The 19245-nt window shown below is 36.6% G+C and overlaps 1 protein-coding gene across 8 annotated transcripts in view; it reads left to right on the top strand.

Annotated features, from left to right (window-relative positions):
• The window catches only part of RBPJ (recombination signal binding protein for immunoglobulin kappa J region), a 113694-nt gene that overhangs the window by 66412 nt on the left and 28037 nt on the right, over positions 1-19245 (top strand). For 4 of the 8 annotated variants that reach the window (XM_088021231.1, XM_028088567.2, XM_088021227.1 and 1 more), the window contains 2 exons: positions 1268-1333; positions 12847-12942. In XM_088021231.1, coding sequence (XP_087877357.1) covers positions 1268-1333; positions 12847-12942 — 162 coding nt within the window. The remainder of the gene's footprint in view (positions 1-1267; positions 1334-12846; positions 12943-19245) is intronic. The other 4 variants (XM_028088598.2, XM_028088581.2, XM_028088590.2 and 1 more) reach the window with 1 other exon arrangement.

Genomic DNA, 19245 nt, shown 5'->3' with positions numbered 1-19245 from the left:
TGAGAATTCAGTAAACCCAAGTGCAAAAACTGCACTGGAGCATGTAGTAATCAAATTGCTTAAAGTTAGTGATAAAGAAAATGTTAAAAGCAACAGAGGAAAAAAAATACATAAAGGAATGCCTCCTTTGCTAGGGAGAAGACAATGAAGCAAGAGCTTTAAAGTACTCAAAGAGGGGAAAAATGCAGCAACCAGCAACCTAGAATTTTATCCCCAGGCAAGACAAAATAAAGACCTTTTTAGACATAAAAAACTGGAAAGGAGATAACAAATATTACAAGTAAGTTTCTGCCAATAAATTCAACAACTTTTGAAGAAATGCACAAATTCCTTGAAACTAGCAAACTACTGAAGCTTACTCAAGAAGAAACAGATAACATGGGGCGCCTGGGTGGCTCAGTTGGTTAAGCGACTGCCTTTGGCTCGGGTCATGATCCTGGAGTCCCGGGATTGAGTCCTGCATCGGGCTCCCTGCTCAGCAGGGAGACTGCTTCTCCCTCTGACCCTCCCCCCTCTCATGTGCTCTCTCTCTCTCTCTCATTCTCGCTCTCTCAAATAAATAAATAAAATCTTTAAAAAAAAAGAAACAGATAACCTAAATAGTCCTATTATCTGAAGAAATCAAATTTGTAATTATAAACCTTCCCGCAAAGAAACCTACAGGCTCAGATGATTTCACTTTTGAATTCTGCCAGACATTTGAGAAATAAATCAAGCCAGTTCTTTATATACTGTTCCAGAAAGTTGGAGAGCAGGATATTCTTTCCAATTCATTTTGTGAGGACAGCATTGCCTTGTTAAAAGCAGGGTAGAGACATTTTAAGAAAATAAAACTATAAACCAATATCCCTTACGAACACAGATGCAAAAGTCTTAAATTTTCACAATGAAAACAACAATATGGCTTTATCTTACAAATGGAAATCAGTGTAATTTAGTATATTAACAGAACAAAAAGGAAAATCATATGGTCATCTCAAGAGGTTTGGAAAAGCTTTTGACATTCATTCTTGATCAAAATTCTCATCAAACTAGGAATAGAAGTATTTCCTTATTCTGAAAAGGTATACCTATGAAAAAACTATATTTAACACGATACTTAATTGTGAAAGACTGTTTTCCCTCAAGATCAGGAACAATGCAGGGTTGTCTGTTTTTACTACTTCCATGTAACGTACTTGAGGTTCTAGTTAGTACAGTAAGTCTAGGAAAGAAAAGAAAGGTATCCACATTGGCAAGAAAGAAGTAAAACTGTCTTTATTTGCAGACATCATGATCATCTATATGGAAAATCCTATGGAATCTATAAAAAAAAAGCTGCTAAAACTAATAGGTGAGTTTTATCAAGGCTGTAGGAAACATGACCAACATATAAACATGAATTGTATTTGTTATATGAACAATGGGAAATTGAAATTTAATAAAAAATGCTATATTTAATAGCATCAAAAATATGTAATTTTTAGGGGAAAATCTGACACAGGATGTACAAAAACTATACACTTGAAAACCTTAAAATGTTGTTGAGAGAACTTGAAGTCCAAAATAAATGTTCTTGAGAAAGAAGAATCAATTTAAGATGTCACTTCTTCCCAAATTCATCTATGGATTCAACATAACTACCAGCCAAATCCCAGTGGACTTATTGTAGCAGTTGACAAGCTGTTTCTAAAATTTATATGGAAATGCAGACAACCTAGATTAGCCAAAACAACCTTGAAAAAGAGCAGTAAGAATGTAGACTTCTTGTTTTCAAAACTTTATAGAAAGCTACATACAGTAATCAAGGATGGTATTGGCATAAAAATAGCCAGGGTAGATCACTGTAACAGAATAGTAGCCAGAAACAGTTCTTGTGATCTGTGTTCTTCAGTCAAAGGTGCAAAGGCAGTTTAGTTAAGGAGTTTTTAACAAAGGATTCTGGAACAATTGGATATCCGTATGTCCCTACCATTTACATACACATAAACACAAAATAACTATGATCCATGTCTAGAACCATATATAAAAATTAGCTAAAAATATACCTAAATGTAGAACTTAAAATCATACAGCTTTTAGAAGAAAATATTGGAGAATATCTTTGTGACCTTGGGTTAGGCAAAGATTTCTTAGATATAACACCAAAAGCACTATCTCTGAAAGAAAGAAATGGATAAATTTTACTTCATCCAAATTAAGAATAAAGCATTTGTATCCAGACTATGAAAAGAACTCCAAAAAATAATAAGAAATAACCTGTTTTTTTCAGTGGGAAAATGATTTAAACAGATACTCCAGACAATGTTTATATATGGCAAATAACCATTAAAGAAATGCAAAGTAAGACCACAGTGAGAGGGCGCCTGGGTGGCTCAGTCGGGTAAGCGTTTACCTTCGGCTCAGGTTGTGATCCGAGGGTCTTGGGCTTTCTGCTCAGCGGGATCCTGCTTCTCCCTCTCTCTGTTGCTCCACCTACTTGTACTCTCTGTCTGTCAAATAAATAAATAAAATCTTTAAAAAAAAAACAAAAAACAAAAAACCTTAAAAGACCACAATGAGATACATGTTAGAACAGACAACACTCTTATACCCTGGTGGTGGGTATGTAAAGTAGTATTAACAACTTTGGAAAATAATCTGGCACTTTCTTAAAAAGTTAAGTATACTCCTACCATATGGCCCAGCCATTCTATTTTTACATATTTAGTCAAGAAAAATTAAAACATGTGAATACGAAGACTTAAACACAGATGTTTGTGGTAGTGTTAGTTATAATAGCCAAACAGGCATAACTCAAAACATCCACCAGCAGGTGAATGGATCAACAAATTGTGGAATATTCTGCAATGGATTTCTGTTCAGCAATAAAAGGAATGAACTGGTTATATATGCAACAATATAGATAAATCTTACGATAATTACTGTCAGGTTTCAAAAGAAGTAAAAATACGGATATTTATTATATGATTCCATTTGTATAAAATTCTGGGAAATGGAAACTAATCTATAATGGCAAAGCAGACCAGTGGTTTCCTGGGAACAGGGAGAGGTAGGAGGAGGGATTACAAAGAGGCAGAAGAGAAACCTGGGAGTGATGACTATCTTCATCTGGACTGTGGTGATGGTGTATCCAGTATGCCAAAACTTACCCAGCCGTACACTTGAAAATGAATACATTTTATTGTGTTTCAATTAAATCTCAATAAAGTTGTAAAAGATTTGATTAGCTTTTGTCCTTCAAAAATACCTTAAAAGGAATTAGTGTATCTTCTAGGGGGAGAATTCAGTTAAGCTTTTATTTCTTTTTAAATCTTTTTTGAAGAGAATGAATTTACAGGTTTTTATTCTTTATTACCTTTTTAAAAAATTATTTATTTTATTTTTATTTTTTAGAAAGGGAGAGAGAGAGAGGGAGGTGGAGGGCACAGGGAGAGGAGAATCTTAAGCAGGCTGAATGCCCAGCACGGAGCCCAACACAGGGCTCAGTCTGACAACCCTGAGATCATGACCTGAGCTGAAATCAAGAATCAGACGCTTAACTGACTGAGCCACCCAGGCGCCCCTTATTCTTTATTATCAAAGCTAATATAAAGAAAATTTAGTAAAAACAGTTTGTATAAAACAGAAAATTGGATTGTAAAACCAGTGACCAATTCTGATAAGAATTTAATTTTAAGCCCAAAGTAAAAATTAAGAAGTTCCCCTTTTGATAGTATAGCAAATATAGATTTTCTCTGGTTCCTTTTAATCATATTTTCCCGTTTTTCCTTTAAAGAGTTTTCTCTGTTGGAAAACTTTAGTGTCTTTTATTCTATTAAGAATGTTTTTAGGGGCATCTGGGTGGCTCATTTGGTTAAGTGTGTCTGTCTTCTGCTCAGGTCATGATCCCATGAACCCGAGTTGGGCTCCCTGCTCAGTGGGGAGGGTGCTTCTCCCTCTCCCTCTACCCCTCCCCCACCTCGTGCTTTCTCTCTCCTGCCCTTTCTCAAATAAATACATTTTTAAAAATGTTTTTAAAGGAATTTTATATCTCTTTTAATTGGGGGGAGGTAGGGAATTAATTCAGAGAGGGTCCCTTAAAAAATAAATCTTTTAAAACGACCCTATTCTGTCCTTACCCTCATCTTCCAAATTAAGCAATATTGAAAAATTGTCTTTTTATTAGAGGACAGTGTTTTGGAAAGTGCTTAGAACACAGTTCTGTCTACACAAAATGTAAATTTTTGATTAAGGATAATTAACACCATGTACTACTCAGCATTACTGTGGATTCACTTTTCTTTTAAATATTACATTCTTTCAGAAACACATACATAGAAGCAATTGAGTGCTAACATACAAGGGCATCCTTCTCTCTCGAAATAGTCCCCTTCATGAGACTCACAGGTATAATTGGCTGTGGATTCAAACACAAAACAGAATAACCAGACCTTGTATTGACATAGAGAAACAGTTCTTTTATTGTGGAGGCTTCTCATTTTGTCATTTAGAGCCTGGGGTCATCAATGAAAATATTAGTTGCAATGCAACTAGGTGTCAGTCTCCAGGTATGCTGAATAGATCACAGCGAGTGTGCTTATTCCTTATGTGAGAGAGTGTGTCTGAGCTCTGCAGTTACGACTTGCAGCAGCACTGTAACACGTGCTTTTAGAAAACACAGATGTTATTCAGCTTAAAACACCATTGTGCTAAGAGACTTTGTTGTCAATACTCAGAAGGTTAGAACTGAAATTTTGAATATGCTTGAGTTATACGCAACCTTCAAAGGCATGTATTCTTAACTTTCTTCCCCCTGTGATACTGCAGACTAGTATCCACTAACTCATGCGTTTGCTTGAATTCATTTACTATTGGGATTTCTTTCATTAGGTTCTTTTTTTTTGAAGCCCTATCCCCTTTGGTCTCACCACCATACCTCTGTTCTCACTGTACTGGTACATACCTCCATTACTGTCCTGGTCAAACTTTTGGAAAACTCAGTTGCCGTTTGGTTTATTTTCAGGTTGCCCCAGAAAAAGGAATAACATCCTAAGAGAATAGTTAAAATTTAACCTCCGTATCTGTTGTTTACTTCAACACAGGTTATATACATTTTGTAAATATTTGTGTATTAATTTTGGGATTCTGTTGTCTTTGAGTGAGCCTGTATTTTTTTCTTTTTGAATCTCTTTTCTTTCTTGTCCATAGCATGCAGTTTTGAGAAGCATTTTACCAGTGCCTAATGAGAAACTCTTAAAGCAATGTATTCTTCTTGTCTGCCCTGGATTATAGTTAAAGTCGCTATTTGCTATGCCTATTTATGATCCGTCCCCTTCAATTTGTGACATGAGAATCATCCATTCTTTTTTATTGACTTAGGTCAGATTAATGTCTGCTTTGGTTCTTTTCTAGAAATCAGAGGTTACTTTACATTTTACATTACAGATTACAATATTCATGTTTTAACCTAATTATGGGTTTTCCTTTTGCTTCATCATAAGACAACAACCATGAGTAGCAAACACCATATAAACTAAGTTAAAATGAAACAAATTTAGATTTATAGTAAAATAAAACCATAAAGTTAAATATACATTGATAGTAATGTGTGACCTTTGCTCTATATAGTTTTTAGTCAGGTAATTAGTTTATAAGTGGTAAATAATTCATGTAAAAGTGGTTGCAACTAAAACCCAACTTCACTTGGGCCAGTCGTATGTTTGTAGGGCATCTTGGGGGAAGAAGAAAATGAGCTGGAATAGGAAGGGTCCATGTGGTCCCTGGGATTCGAGGAGCCAAGTTTGGATCAACCAGGCCTAGATGCCTAAGAACCAAGGTGATGACCTACCTTTCAATGTCAGTACTCCCTCCTGCTACATGTTATCAAAATCCTCAAGTCTGATTTTTCTCTACACGGGAAAAGCCTTAAAGAAGTAGCGTTTCCAAAATAACTTAAATAAATAGAAACTTAAAATAATAGAAAACAGAAGTAATGTTCTATTAGTGATGATGACCCAGTCCCTACAGTGTAATGGCTTTGTCTATTTGGGAGGGAGAATAAAAACCACCAAGAGTTTATGAAAGGATTTTGCTGTGAGACAGCATTTAAAGCAGTTTACCTCTATATCAACTTCCATAGAATTTCATAGGATTATGTATGAATCATTAATTTTATTTTTATTACAAGAGGGAATGGAATGAAATTTGCAGCATTCTCCTAGGAACACGACCTGTACTGTTGTTTGGCCTTGGTCACCAATAGATACAGAAACCTAGTGTAGCATCCTTAATGTTTCCTTAGTATTATGAGAATAGACATTGTTAGCCCTATCCCTGGATTATCATTTTCAAAACTGGCAGTTGAGGGGAAAACAAGAGATCCTGGTCTGGTCTGATAGTTGGGCCAATACTGTATTACAGATAACCTCTGTTGAAGATTTGTTTAAGATTTAGTAGTCCTGCAGTGAAAGAATTGATTTTACTTTATGTGAACCAATTGCTCTAAAACTTCTTTGAGTAGAGCACTCTCAAATGCAAATTGTAACTGTTGTGGAGCTCGCTTTGAGAAGTATTGTCTGTGATGATGTAAAGAACTTACCTGGGGAATCTGACAGAAATAGGGCAGCTCCATGAGTTTTTTTGGGGTTTGGGGGGGGGCATGAATCTGGACACCTTTTGGCAACATTCCAGCGGAGCAGTGAGAAGAGTCCAGCTGAAGCTTCTGAGCTATCCAAGTGTCCCCAAGTCCAATTTCAAGGAAGAGTTTTTTTTTAATAATTGTATTAAATGTCAGCCATGTATACTTAATTGATTAAACAAATGAGAATGTCATTATTCATTCTGTTTTGCAACTTTTCTTTTAAAATTATCTTTCTGTTTTTTATTGCCTATGCAGGGATCAGCAAATGCTTTCGTTTTGTAAAGAGCCAAGTAGTACATATTTTAGGATTTGAGGTCCACATGATGTTATACAGTCTACTTTTCTTTTTCACAATTCTTAAAAAATGTAAAAGACATTTTTAGTTCCTAGGAAGTATGAAAACAGGCTGCTGACATGGTTTTCTAAAACCTGGCCTCTAGTACTGTTTCCCAAAGTGTACTCGCAGCTCTCTCCAATGTTTGTGGCCGTGGTGTAAATGGGTTTCTTTTCTATAAGACAGTTCATGTGGGAACTTCTATTATTTGGATTTTAGAAGTGACAGAAATCTAATTTGAGAAATAAAGGGACTGAGCCTGTTGGTGGGATGACTAGACCTCCCCACTTTGTGGGTCACTTCTCTCCTAGAGCAGTTGGGGCTGTGGCTGTGATTGCTCCCAGCTCATATGTCCACCCCACCAGCGCGCGCGCGCGCGCGCACACACACACACACACACACACACACAGTGTAAATCACATATTAGTCCAAGCATGGAGGTAAATGAGTGTGGAGTAAGGGGCTCTTTTACAGAAGAATGGGAATTAGCACCATAAGAATATTTTTTTTTTAATGAATTTTGTTTGCAGTATAAGAAGTTTCAAATTTTAAAGGAAAACACAGCCAAAAAAGGGACAAATATGATGACAGGCAGTTTGAACATACTAACCTGGCATGGCACTTGCCATTATTTCATGTTAATAAAAATATTGATTAAAAATAAAACTTTCCACTTTTCTAAACATTAAGCTTCCGTGTTTTGTGTAAGCAGATTCTTTCAAAAGTAGTTGCTACACAGTGTTCTTCAAATAATTTTTAATTGGTTTTTATTCAGAATGAATATTTTATGTTCTAAGGAATCATTAAATGAAATTAACAAAGAATATACTTCAAACTTGTTAGAATAGTAACTCTTCCAAGAAATTATGAGTTTTAACTTTGTCATTCTTTTTAACAGTTCAATAATACAGAGTAGTAATTTTACTAGTAAGAGTCTTACAATACCTACATTATGTTTTCCAATGATAAAATTTCCCTTATTCTTTTTTAAAAAGACAATGGATGATTTTGCCATTTTATTGAAATACTTTTGACTTTCTCTAAACCAGTGGTTTTCAACCAGGTGACCTCTCCCTTATACTCCGCTCACATTTGCCAGTATCTGAAGACAGTTTTGGTTGTCACAGTTTGAGGAAGGGTGCTGCTGGCTTCAGATGGGTAGAAGCTAGAAATGTTGCTGAACACCCTCCGGTGCACAGAACAGTCTCCTCATAGCAAAGGATTATTTTGCCCAGGCTGTCAACAGTGCTGAAACTGAAACCCCATTCTGTTGGTGAAACCCTACTGTACTTGGATGAAAGGCACATGGGCTCTCATTCTGTGGGCCCTATTATTTGTTTTTCTTTACAGTATATCGTCTTTGTTATGGCTCCTTAAGAAAGCTGGAAGAAATGATCAAGCTTTAATTACCAGAGAATATAATTTTAATGGGTTTGATGTTCTATTAAGGAAGCAAAGGTTTTTTTTTTTCCTTGTTGAAAGAAGCTATTTGGCAAATTAGTTACAAGACAACTATTGGTTATCTGAAGGTTCTTGTTGCTTTTTCAAGAATCTATATTATAAATATGAAGGGAGAGGATGAAAACTGGAGCTGTCATCTTGCACTCACCATAAACAACTTGAGATCTGAAATCTTCGGTCACAATCATAATTGTACACAGCTGCTTTCAATACAAGCAACTAGCATCATGGCCAGTGCCAGGGTAGAACAGGCTCTCAATAAATCTTTAATGGGAAGATGGATAAATGTAAGATTTACCTGTCATGGCCACAGATAGTGTGCCTTGCAAGTCAGGTGACATGCCTGATCATTTACCTACAGGCCCTTTTCAAGTTTGCTCTCAAACTTCAGTGGAAATATTGCCACCCCTTGCCCCCTCTTCTAAGAGTATAATAGTAATAGTAGGAAAATTTACTGACACTTGGTGTAAGTTAGTCGGGCTAACTTACTTAAAATATATAGGTACACTTCTGTTTTACAGGTAAGAAAACTGCGTGTGTGTTGCACAGCAAAGCTGTGCATTTAACTGTTGCAAAGTATCTGATAGTATAATTTTGTCCTTGAGAGTTGGACTACCTAAGTTTGAATTCTGGGTGTTAATTATCCTCTTGAGAAAGTTACTTAACCTCTCCCCCGGGTCTAAAATACGCCTAATTGTGTGTCTTAAAGAGTTTGTGGTCTGTTCGGAAAGACAAGAAAGACTTGAAATCTGACAGACATACCAAGTAATTGCTAAATGATATAATAGGGATTATAGATGTAAACAGATTATAGGGGGTGAAGTATACTTAAAATTGCTACTTAAAATTTTTCTTTAAAAAATAAAATTTTTCTTTCCAAGTATACAGCAACTTTTCAAGTTTCTATGCCAAGAACTAGACTTCACCAGTTTTGTGAAGATACTGACCTTCTGACTTTGCTCTTAGTTTCTTGTCCACCCTGAACTCTATGATTAATCACCTGAGTAAGGCGTCAAATACCTTATCATCATTACCCTTTCCAGGCTGTACCTCTTACCCAGTACCCAGCAGTTTTGAGAATATGCTCTCTGTATTCCCAGCTTTGGAGTGCTAGAGGGAATTGGCACCATCATTTATGGATTCTACCATTAGGTTGTCCTTTGATGGTGATCTTCAGTCATTTTACTTGTCCATTGTCGGCTGCTTTTTGCCATTCCTTTGAGGGTGTTGCCAGATATTTATGGCTCTTTTCTTACCATTAGATGTTACAGTGGCTTCTCATTCTACAAATAATTTGTAAAAGGTGTTCTGTTAGCTGGCATCTGTTAGACTTCTTGCTAAAAATAAAGTGACCTTGACCTCTGCAGCATCTCACCTTTTGATTCTTACCCCCTTTCAAGGTTGTCTCCTTCCATAGCATCTAATAAACAGTCCAATTCTACCCCTTTCTGGTTCTTCACCATTTTATACATTTTCTTCTTGACTCTCCTGTCACTGTGCTTTCTTTCTGGGAGATTTCATTCAGTGTGGTGGCTTCATGTGTGAACTATATACCAGCAGACCCCACTTTTGTTCCCCAGACCTATCTCTGGAACTGCAGATGGGAATTTCCAACACCTATTGAATACTTAGAGCCTGGAGGTCAGGGACACTTCAGAATTCACATTTGTCAAACAGAATCTATTAAGCTACACCCACTTTTCCCAGACCAAAAGATACAGTTAGCAAGTCTTTCCATCTTCCCTCCTACTGTCTCCTGTTACCTCTTTTTCAGTGTGACAGCCTTTTTTTCAAGTTTGTTTTGTCTCAGTGCTTTCTAATCCTTTCTCTGTTCCACCACTAAAAGGGAAATTAATTGAATGTTTAAAAAACCTTAAGATCTCTCATTGCCTTTTTGTCTAGATTGAAAATCCAGTGTTTTTCTTTAATGGGGTTTGGGTAAAATTAAATGATCTTTTCCCCATTCTCAAAGAGAAGGATTTTATGTTATTTACTTATTTATTTACATTTAAATTTTTTTCCCAGGTCCCTTAAAAATTGTGTTACTTGCTACCACTTTTATCATCTATCATAGAGTGATATTTGAATTAACTTAAACTTTCAGAATTAGTATCTTGTAAGTTTACAAATGTCAACATTTTCTTTTTTTTTTTTTTTTTTAAGATTTTATTTATTTATTTGGCAGAGAGAGACACAGCAAGAGAGGGAACACAAGCAGGGGGAGTGGGAGAGGGAGAAGCAGTCTTCTTGCCGAGCAGGGAGCCCGATGCAGGGCTCGATCCCAGGACCCCGGGATCATGACCTGAGCCGAAGGCAGACGCTTAACGACTGAGCCACCCAGGCGCCCCAAAATGTCAACATTTTCAAGGGGTTTGACAAGCCTTTCACACCTGGACTCAACCCAGTGTGTCCCCTTTCCTCACTGCCACGGCTCACTTTCCACTCCTGACATGAACTGCAACACACTGGGCAAGACATTCAAAGTGGTTTTAAGAATCTTCTTACCTTTCTGGTTTATGAGGATTAAATGAAGCAGTACACATCAAATGCTTAGTTCAGGGCCTGGCAAATAGTAAATACTCAAGAAATATCGGCTGCTGCTTTGTTGTTGTGTTGATCTTATTCCTCAGCCTGAATCTCCGTATACCTGAATGTGCAAGGTCTCTGGTGTCTTTATATGTACTACTCCCAGATGCTGGAATGCCTTCATCTTTCCTCGTCCCACTTCCTATGCCTACTCCTCTTCCTTTTTGAATTTAACTCTTCTCAGAAATTTTTCCTAGCGTGTACAGTTAACCCTTGAACAACAACATGGGTTTGAACTGCATGGGTCCACTTATATGTGGATTTTTTCCCATAAATGCAGTACAGTACTGTAAGTGGATTTTCCTTATGATTTTAATAACATTTTCTTTTCTCTAGCTTACTGTATTATAAGAATCCTATGTATAATACATATACAAAGTATGTGTTAATCTACTGTTATCGATAAGGCTTCTAGTCCACAGTAGGCTATTAGTAGTTAAGTTTGGGAGGAGTCGAAAATTGGAGGCAGATTTCTGACTGTGCAGGGTGCTGGCTCCCCCAACCTCCACGTCGTTCAAGAGTTAACTGTAGTTCTTTATCACCCTTCCCCTCCTTGACACAAATATTCCCTTGGTGGTGCTTTTTGTTCATACCTCTGAGTCGTGTATTTTATTACAATTTGTTTTCCAAACTCTTGTCTTGGCTGGACTTTTAAGCTCCTTGTCAGCAGTAGGGAATCATTCTCAAGCTATTGGATCTCAGTGTTACCTGCCCTGCCTCGCAGCTAACAGGTTTTCAGTCAGTAGCCACACAGGCTGCCATCTAGATTATCTCATTAATCCCCACAACCACTCTGTGTTAGGGCTGCATTATTAAATGACTGGGTGAGGTGAAATGATTTGCCTCAAGCCACTTTCTAAGTGCTACAAGTCTAGAACTCCCCACATTTAATAATGTACCGTTGCTGCATAGCTGTCCTCTTATACATTTGTCTTTTATTTACAATTAAATAAAATAGCATTTAATGCATTAAAAGTGCTTTTTGATTGTTTTTGCTTTAATTTCATAGTGCATAAAACATCTCAAGAATTGCGACTGCAGATTCAGAATTGTTTGATCTGTGGAGACTTTGTATACTCTCGTATTGCTTAGCAAAATAATCAAGAGAATAAATATTTCAGACAGTGGACTTTTTATGCAGTTTATGCATAATAGGCAGTTGAAGTAGTTTGTACTTGAATTAACACTATTTTTTTCCAAAATTTAATTTAGTTTTACACTAACTTGAATTAACCTTTATTAAATTTTATTATGTCTTCGGTAACATCCTTCAGGGTAATTGTGTGTTTGTGTATAAATTGTAGCCTTTTCATAGTCTTTATGTAAGGCTGTTATTTTTAAGAACATGTAATAATAATAGTGTAATAAGTTTGGGTAACCTAATGATTTGTTACAGCTTTGTATTCATTGGAAAATGCTGATTATAGTAGCTGGGGGAATGAATGGCATTGGTGGTGGTGGAGAATTAGATTATTAAATATAAAAGTGTTGCACGTCATTAATTTTACAGACAGTTGAAAGCAAAGTAAACAATGTATATAATGATTCTAGTTATTCTATAGAAGTTGTAATTGTGATTTAATTCAGTTACATCATAAATTCCAAGAATGAGGGACAGTTTCTTCCTTTTTTTTTTTTGGCAGTTTCTTCTTTTAAAGAATAAAATACAGAGTTGAAGATGAACAATATTTATTTCCCCATTGTATAATATTCTTTAAATTTAGTTATTGGATTTGTTTTGCTTTTTTGTTTTCATTTTTATATTTGCTTATTTAAAAATATATTTAATCATTCTTTTCATCACAGAGCATAGTAATATTCTAAATCTCACCCCTGTAATAGTAATACTTATATTTTATTTTAGGGAAGCTATGCGAAATTACTTAAAAGAGCGAGGGGATCAAACAGTACTTATTCTTCATGCAAAAGTTGCACAGAAGTCATATGGAAATGAAAAAAGGTAAGGTTATTGTTTTTCTGATGGGTAGTTAATTGTAGCTATCATGAATTTGCAAGTGATGTATTAATATACAAGTTTGAGGATGGTTTCTTTTATTGGGTTGCTTTGCAAGTACCAAATGAAAAATGGGGGATTTGTCTCTATTGAAGGGGAGAAACTTTAGTAAAGATCATCTGGCTAGGTCTCTGACGTTATGAAATGAAATAATCTATAATTTGCCGGATTGGGGGGCAGCCTACATGATATTCCCTAAGTATTTCTGTGGTGCATTAGCTCATTCAAAAAATAGCTTTCCTTTTGGTGGAAAATGTAGTTTTATAAACATGTGACCCTGCCCCCCAAAGTACTTTTGAAAAGGAGAAGGCTAAATAAACACCTGAATTGAGTGATTATAAAGCTCTCCACCTTGACCCTGTGCCTAATTCAGGTTAAGAAAAATAGCAACACTGAGGTGGTACTCAGTTTGTACTCAGAATGTAGACACTACAGTATCTAGAAGTCAGATTTGCAGAATTAAACTATAACAGTGATCTTCATATTTAGTATTTGCTGCAGTATCTTATGAATTTCAGCATTTGGGACTTTTGCTGTTTGTTTTTTCATTTGGTTGCTGGATTTTCTTGTCTTTGGGACTTCTTTGAGACTGTGTTAAGCATTTCGTGGACAAAGGCTGCTTGTAGGGGAAGATGAAAGATTTTTTGGATTGGCCAGAAAAGCCCAAACTGAAGTGAGAGAAGGAATGAAAATTCAGGTTTGGGTATTGGGTTGAAAGGGATGACTGGTATTTTAGAGTTTGTGAGATAAAGGAAAACTTAGCATAATGCATAAGAGGAGTGAGATGTAACTATGTGATTAATGTCTATGCTGGAAGAAAGTTAAGAGGTCTCTTTCTTAAAGCCCTCTCAATCCAAGCTGAGATGATGGTGAAGCTGTGTAATTAACTTTATCCTCAAATAGGATGAGCAAATTCAAGCAGTATTTAGGATTCATACTGCCAAAGTGTTCTTATCGTTATTGAAGCTTACTAAACTTCTGATTATTTTATCTTAACTTACTAATAAAACTTAGCCATCTGATTTTAGAATTAAATATGGGAAGAAGTTGGTATCTACAGTTTGGGACATAGAGTCAAGTCAAGATAGTGGCTCCTTTTTTTTTATGAAGTCAATACTGGATATTCAATTTTTTTATATATATATAATGAAATTGAATGTGTGTGCAGAGCAGATTGTTGTAGAAACAGAGCAAGTAAACACCCTAAATATTTGATGAGTTAGTAGGCCAGCCTTGTACCTCATAATAAACCTGAAGAAGAAACACTTGCCCTTTATTCAGCTCCAATCATGGACCAGACTGGAAATGCCTTACTGATATTTAAAAATTTTAATCCTCAGAATAATCTTGTAAAATCAGTATGTTACAATCCTCATTCTCTTAGGAAACTAAAGATCAGAAACTTTAAACATGCACACGTTCATCTTAGTTTAGGAATCGATGGAGCCAGGATTAGAACCCCTGGGACTGTAACTCCAAATTTCATATTCTTTTTATTGCCCTAATTTTCATAGCTTTCCATTTTGTGTCTCTGGTCACATACAATAAGGCTTGAAAATGGAGGAGGTAAAGATGCCTAAAGAACACAAAGTTTGCCTCAGATCGTTCCTTTACCATCAACTCAATGAGCCTGGGCTGCATCTGATGGAAATAGGAATAGGTGTGCATTTATTGCAGCGAGGCTGTTCTTTCTCTGGATTTTTGAAGGTGCATTTTGGTACAGCTGGATTCATTGATTAATTCATTTTTCTTTATTTTGGTTAGGAAATTAGGTGCCAGGTACTATGCAAAAGAATCTTGACTGGGAATTTTGGAAGTCATTGTGTCATTTAATACTGACTAACTGAGGCCCTGCAGGGAAAGCAGAAAGGAACAGCTACTTAAAGAGTTAACGCCTAAGTCCAAATAAGGTTCCTCTTGTTAGTTACTGTTGAAAATGAGTACAAAGCTGTAATGGCTTCTCATGTAGATGATTTAAAGGTTATCCTTTGTTGTGATTGCCTTCGTTTTCACTTCCTCTCTATTTGGGTCTGGCCTGGCCTGTCTAAAACAGCAGATAAAGGAGAGCTTGAAGAATCTAAGCTTCCAGCTTCCAAAGACTGAAGAAATAATGATGGAAAGGCCAGAGTAACTACTTTTCTGTATTTTTTATATATTTGTATTATTAAATTTTCAGAGTAGACGTGTATTTGTTTTACATACGAAGGTGGAAACCTGTTAAAATTACTTGATTTTTAGAAAGGATCAATAGTAGGGGACTGCTCGGGAGGTCCAGTGTTCTGGATGAAGCCTGGCCAGTTACTCACGGCTGGTGCACGCGGTGGAAAGAAAGATTCAGGCCTTTGTGAAAAGCCGCTAAGGCAATAGGCACAAGGTAACCTGGGGACATGACTGCAGTCTTCTTGGCATAGAAAGTAAGTCTAGAGAATGATGCTAGAAATACTAAGTCAGGAAAATTTGTCCTAAAATGTTAAATTGTCCTTGGTATTAACTTTGGTGCCTAATAACAAATATTTATCTTTTTGGACATCTGTTATCCCACTGATGTTAGTGATTAGTTTTACTTTTTCGTTAAAGAAGGTTATTCGAGGTTAAAAAAATAGACTTTTAAAAAGATCATTTTGTCTAGAGGAAAATTTTCAATAAAGACGGGGAAACTACAGTTGACGTATTAGTATTGCTTCAACTTTGTGTCAACGGAAGTCATTAAGCAGTAGTGAAGGTGGTAGAGATACTGTTGAGGCACAGTAAAGCCGTGTAGACAACCAGTTGATGCTACTGAAGTCATACTGAGAATGTGTGTTAATTGAGGTAACTGGTGTGTGCAAAAAAGTTTCTATTTTGGTACTTTTGGATTGAATACTCATCAAAGGATAATGATTCTGCAAAGGTCAGATAACGTAAATGATGTTTGGATTTTGTCTAACCTAACCTGTTTTGTGTATTAGGCTGAATAAAAAGGCTTCTTTGAATCTGTAAGGTATTTTCCAGAACTCACCTCAGGGTTTGAGGAAAAAGTTGTTGAATCATCTTCTCTGAAAATAATTTAAGACTGATTTTTTTTTAAACTAGGAAATGAATAACATTGTAAATGTGTGCATATTGCCACCAAGTGGCAGGAAAAAAGCATTGTTTGTCATAGTTGCTAGATAAGAGCCGTAGGAAATATTAGAAAATCAAGGCACATTGTTTTGTAGCATATTCTTTCAGAGCAGCTGCTAAACTCTGCGAGCTGACCACTTGTTGGTCAAACTTTTCACTGTTTGGTATGTATTTACCAGTTGCCCACATTCAAAAAATCATGGATTGCACACGACATATGAGGTGTATTTTAATTTTTCTTCTGTTAATTAGGTGACTTTTTTTTTTATCCTCGCTCCCTTTAATTTCCTTTCTTTTGTCTGTGTTCTTTTGTTGTATGTATGCTTATCTTCTATTTGATGAGATTACTACTGAAGTCTGTGGAAATGCAAACCTGACTCATTAGCTATTTCCAAGGGGGTGGCAATATTGGGGTGTTAAAATATGATTTCATCAATGCATTATATAGAAATAGTCTGTTTAGATTGTATTAGATTTGCTGTTTTCTTATATCATGACTTTTTTGAATTGTTGTAGAGTTGATTAAAAAAACAAGGCTAGTTCAGAGGCATTTGCAAAGGGTCTTCTTCATCTTTCTTATTTATTACATGATTGGAAAGCACTTTCTTTTTTTTTTAATTTTTTATTGTTATGTTAATCACCATATATTACATCATTAGTTTTTGATGTAGTGTTCCATGATTCATTGTTTGTGCATAACACCCAATGCTCCATGCAGAATGTGCCCTCTTTAATACCCATCACCAGGCTAACCCATCCCCCTACCCTCCTCCCCTCTAGAACCCTCAGTTTGTTTTTCAGAGTCCATCGTCTCTTATGGTTCGTCTCCCCCTCTGACTTACTCCCCTTCATTCTTCCCCTCCTGCTATCTTCTTCTTTTTCTTTTTTCTTAACATATGTTGCGTTATTTGTTTCAGAAGTACAGATCTGTGATTCAACAGTCTTGCACAATTCACAGCGCTCACCATAGCACATACCCTCCCCAGTGTCCATCACCCAGCCACCCCATCCCTCCAGCAACACGCAGTTTGTTTCCTGAGATTAAGAATTCCTCATATCAGTGAGGTCATATGATACATGTCTTTCTCTGATTGACTTTATTTCACTCAGCATAACACCCTCCAGTTCCATCCACGTCGTTGCAAATGGCAAGATCTCATTCCTTTTGATGGCTGCATAATATTCCATTGTGTATATATACCACATCTTCTTTATCCATTCATCTATTGATGGACATCTAGGCTCTTTCCACAGTTTGGTTATTGTGGACATTGCTGCTATAAACATTGGGGTGCACGTACCCCTTCGGATCCCTACATTTGTATCTTTGTGGTAAATACCCAGTAGTGCAATTGCTGGATCATATGGTAGCTCTATTTTCAACTGTTTGAGGAACCTCCATACTGTTTTCCAGAGGGGTTGCACCAGCTTGCATTCCCACCAACAGTGTAGGAGGGTTCCCCTTTCTCCACATCCCCGCCAACATCTGTCATTTCCTGACTTGTTAATTTTAGCCATTCTGACTGGTGTGAGGTGGTATCTCACTGAGGTTTTGATTTGGATTTCCCTGATGCCGAGCGATGTTGAGCACTTTTTCATGTGTCTGTTGGCCATTTGGATGTCTTCTTTGGAAAAATGTCTGTTCATGTCTTCTGCCCATTTCTTGATTGGATTATTTGTTCTTTGGGTGTTGAGTTTGATAAGTTCTTTATAAATTTTGGATACTAGCCCTTTATCTGATACGTCATTTGCAAATATTTTCTCCCATTCTGTCGGTTGTCTTTTGGTTTTGTGGACTGTTTCTTTTGCTGTGCAGAAGCTTTTTATCTTGATGAAATCCCAATAGTTCATTTTTGCCCTTGCTTCCCTTGCCTTTGGCGATGTTTCTAGGAAGAAGTTGCTGCAGCTGAGGTCGAAGAGGTTGCTGCCTGTGTTCTCCTTTAGGATTTTGATGGACTCCTGTCTCACGTTTAGGTCTTTCAACCATTTGGAGTCTATGTTTGTGTGTAGTGTAAGGAAATGGTCCAGTTTCATTCTTCTGCATGTGCCTGTCCAATTTTCCCAACACCATTTGTTGAAGAGACTGTCTTTTTTCCATTGGACATTCTTTCCTGCTTTGTCAAAGATAAGTTGACCATAGAGTTGAGGGTCCATTTCTGGGCTCTCAATTCTGTTCCATTGATCTATGTGTCTGTTTTTGTGCCAGTACCATACTGTCTTGATGATGACAGCTTTGTAATAGAGCTGGAAGTCCGGAATTGTGATGCCGCTAGCTTTGCTTTTCTTTTTCAATATTCCTCTGGCTATTTGGGGTCTCTTCTGATTCCATACAAATTTTAGGATTATTTGTTCCATTTCTTTGAAAAAAGTGGATGGTATTTTGATGGGGATTGCATTGAATGTGTAGATTGCTCTAGGTAGCATTGACATCTTCACAATGTTGGTTCTCCCAATCCATGAGCATGGAATGTTTTTCCATTTCTTTGTGTCTTCTTCAATTTCTTTCATGAGTATTTTATAGTTTTCTGAGTACAGATCCTTTGCCTCTTTGGTTAAGTTTATTCCTAGGTATCTTCTGGTTTTGGGTGCAATTGTAAATGGGATCGACTCCTTGATTTGTCTCTCTTCTGTCTTGTTGTTGGTGTATACGAGTGCCACTGATTTCTGTGCATTGATTTTATATCCTGCTACTTTACTGAATTCCTGTATGAGTTCTAGCAGTTTTAGGGTGGAGTCTTTTGGGTTTTCCACATACAGTATCATATCATCTGCAAAGAGTGAGAGTTTGACTTCCTCTTTGCCGATTTGGATGCCTTTGATTTCTTTTTGTTGTCTGATTGCTGTGGCTAGGACTTCTAATACTATGTTGAATAGCAGTGGTGAGAGTGGACATCCCTGCAGCGTTCCTGACCTTAGGGGAAAAGCTCTCCGCTTTTCCCTATTGAGAATGATATTCGCTGTAGGTTTTTCATAGATGGCTTTTATGATATTGAGGTATGTACCCTCTATCCCTATACTCTGAAGAGTTTTGATCAAGAAAGGATGCTGTACTTTGTCAAATGCTTTTTCTGCATCTATTGAGAGGATCATATGATTCTTGTTCTTTCTTTTGTTAATATATTGTATCACGTTGATTGATTTGCGGAT

This window comes from Eumetopias jubatus, unplaced genomic scaffold (genome assembly GCF_037043125.1).
Source record: "Eumetopias jubatus isolate StellerSeaLion01/CBP00866 unplaced genomic scaffold, mEumJub1_p1.0 scaffold_2, whole genome shotgun sequence".
Lineage (NCBI taxonomy): Eukaryota > Metazoa > Chordata > Mammalia > Carnivora > Otariidae > Eumetopias > Eumetopias jubatus.
The sequence above is the reverse complement of the archived record's forward strand: the minus strand, read 5'-3'. Positions and strand labels throughout refer to the sequence as shown.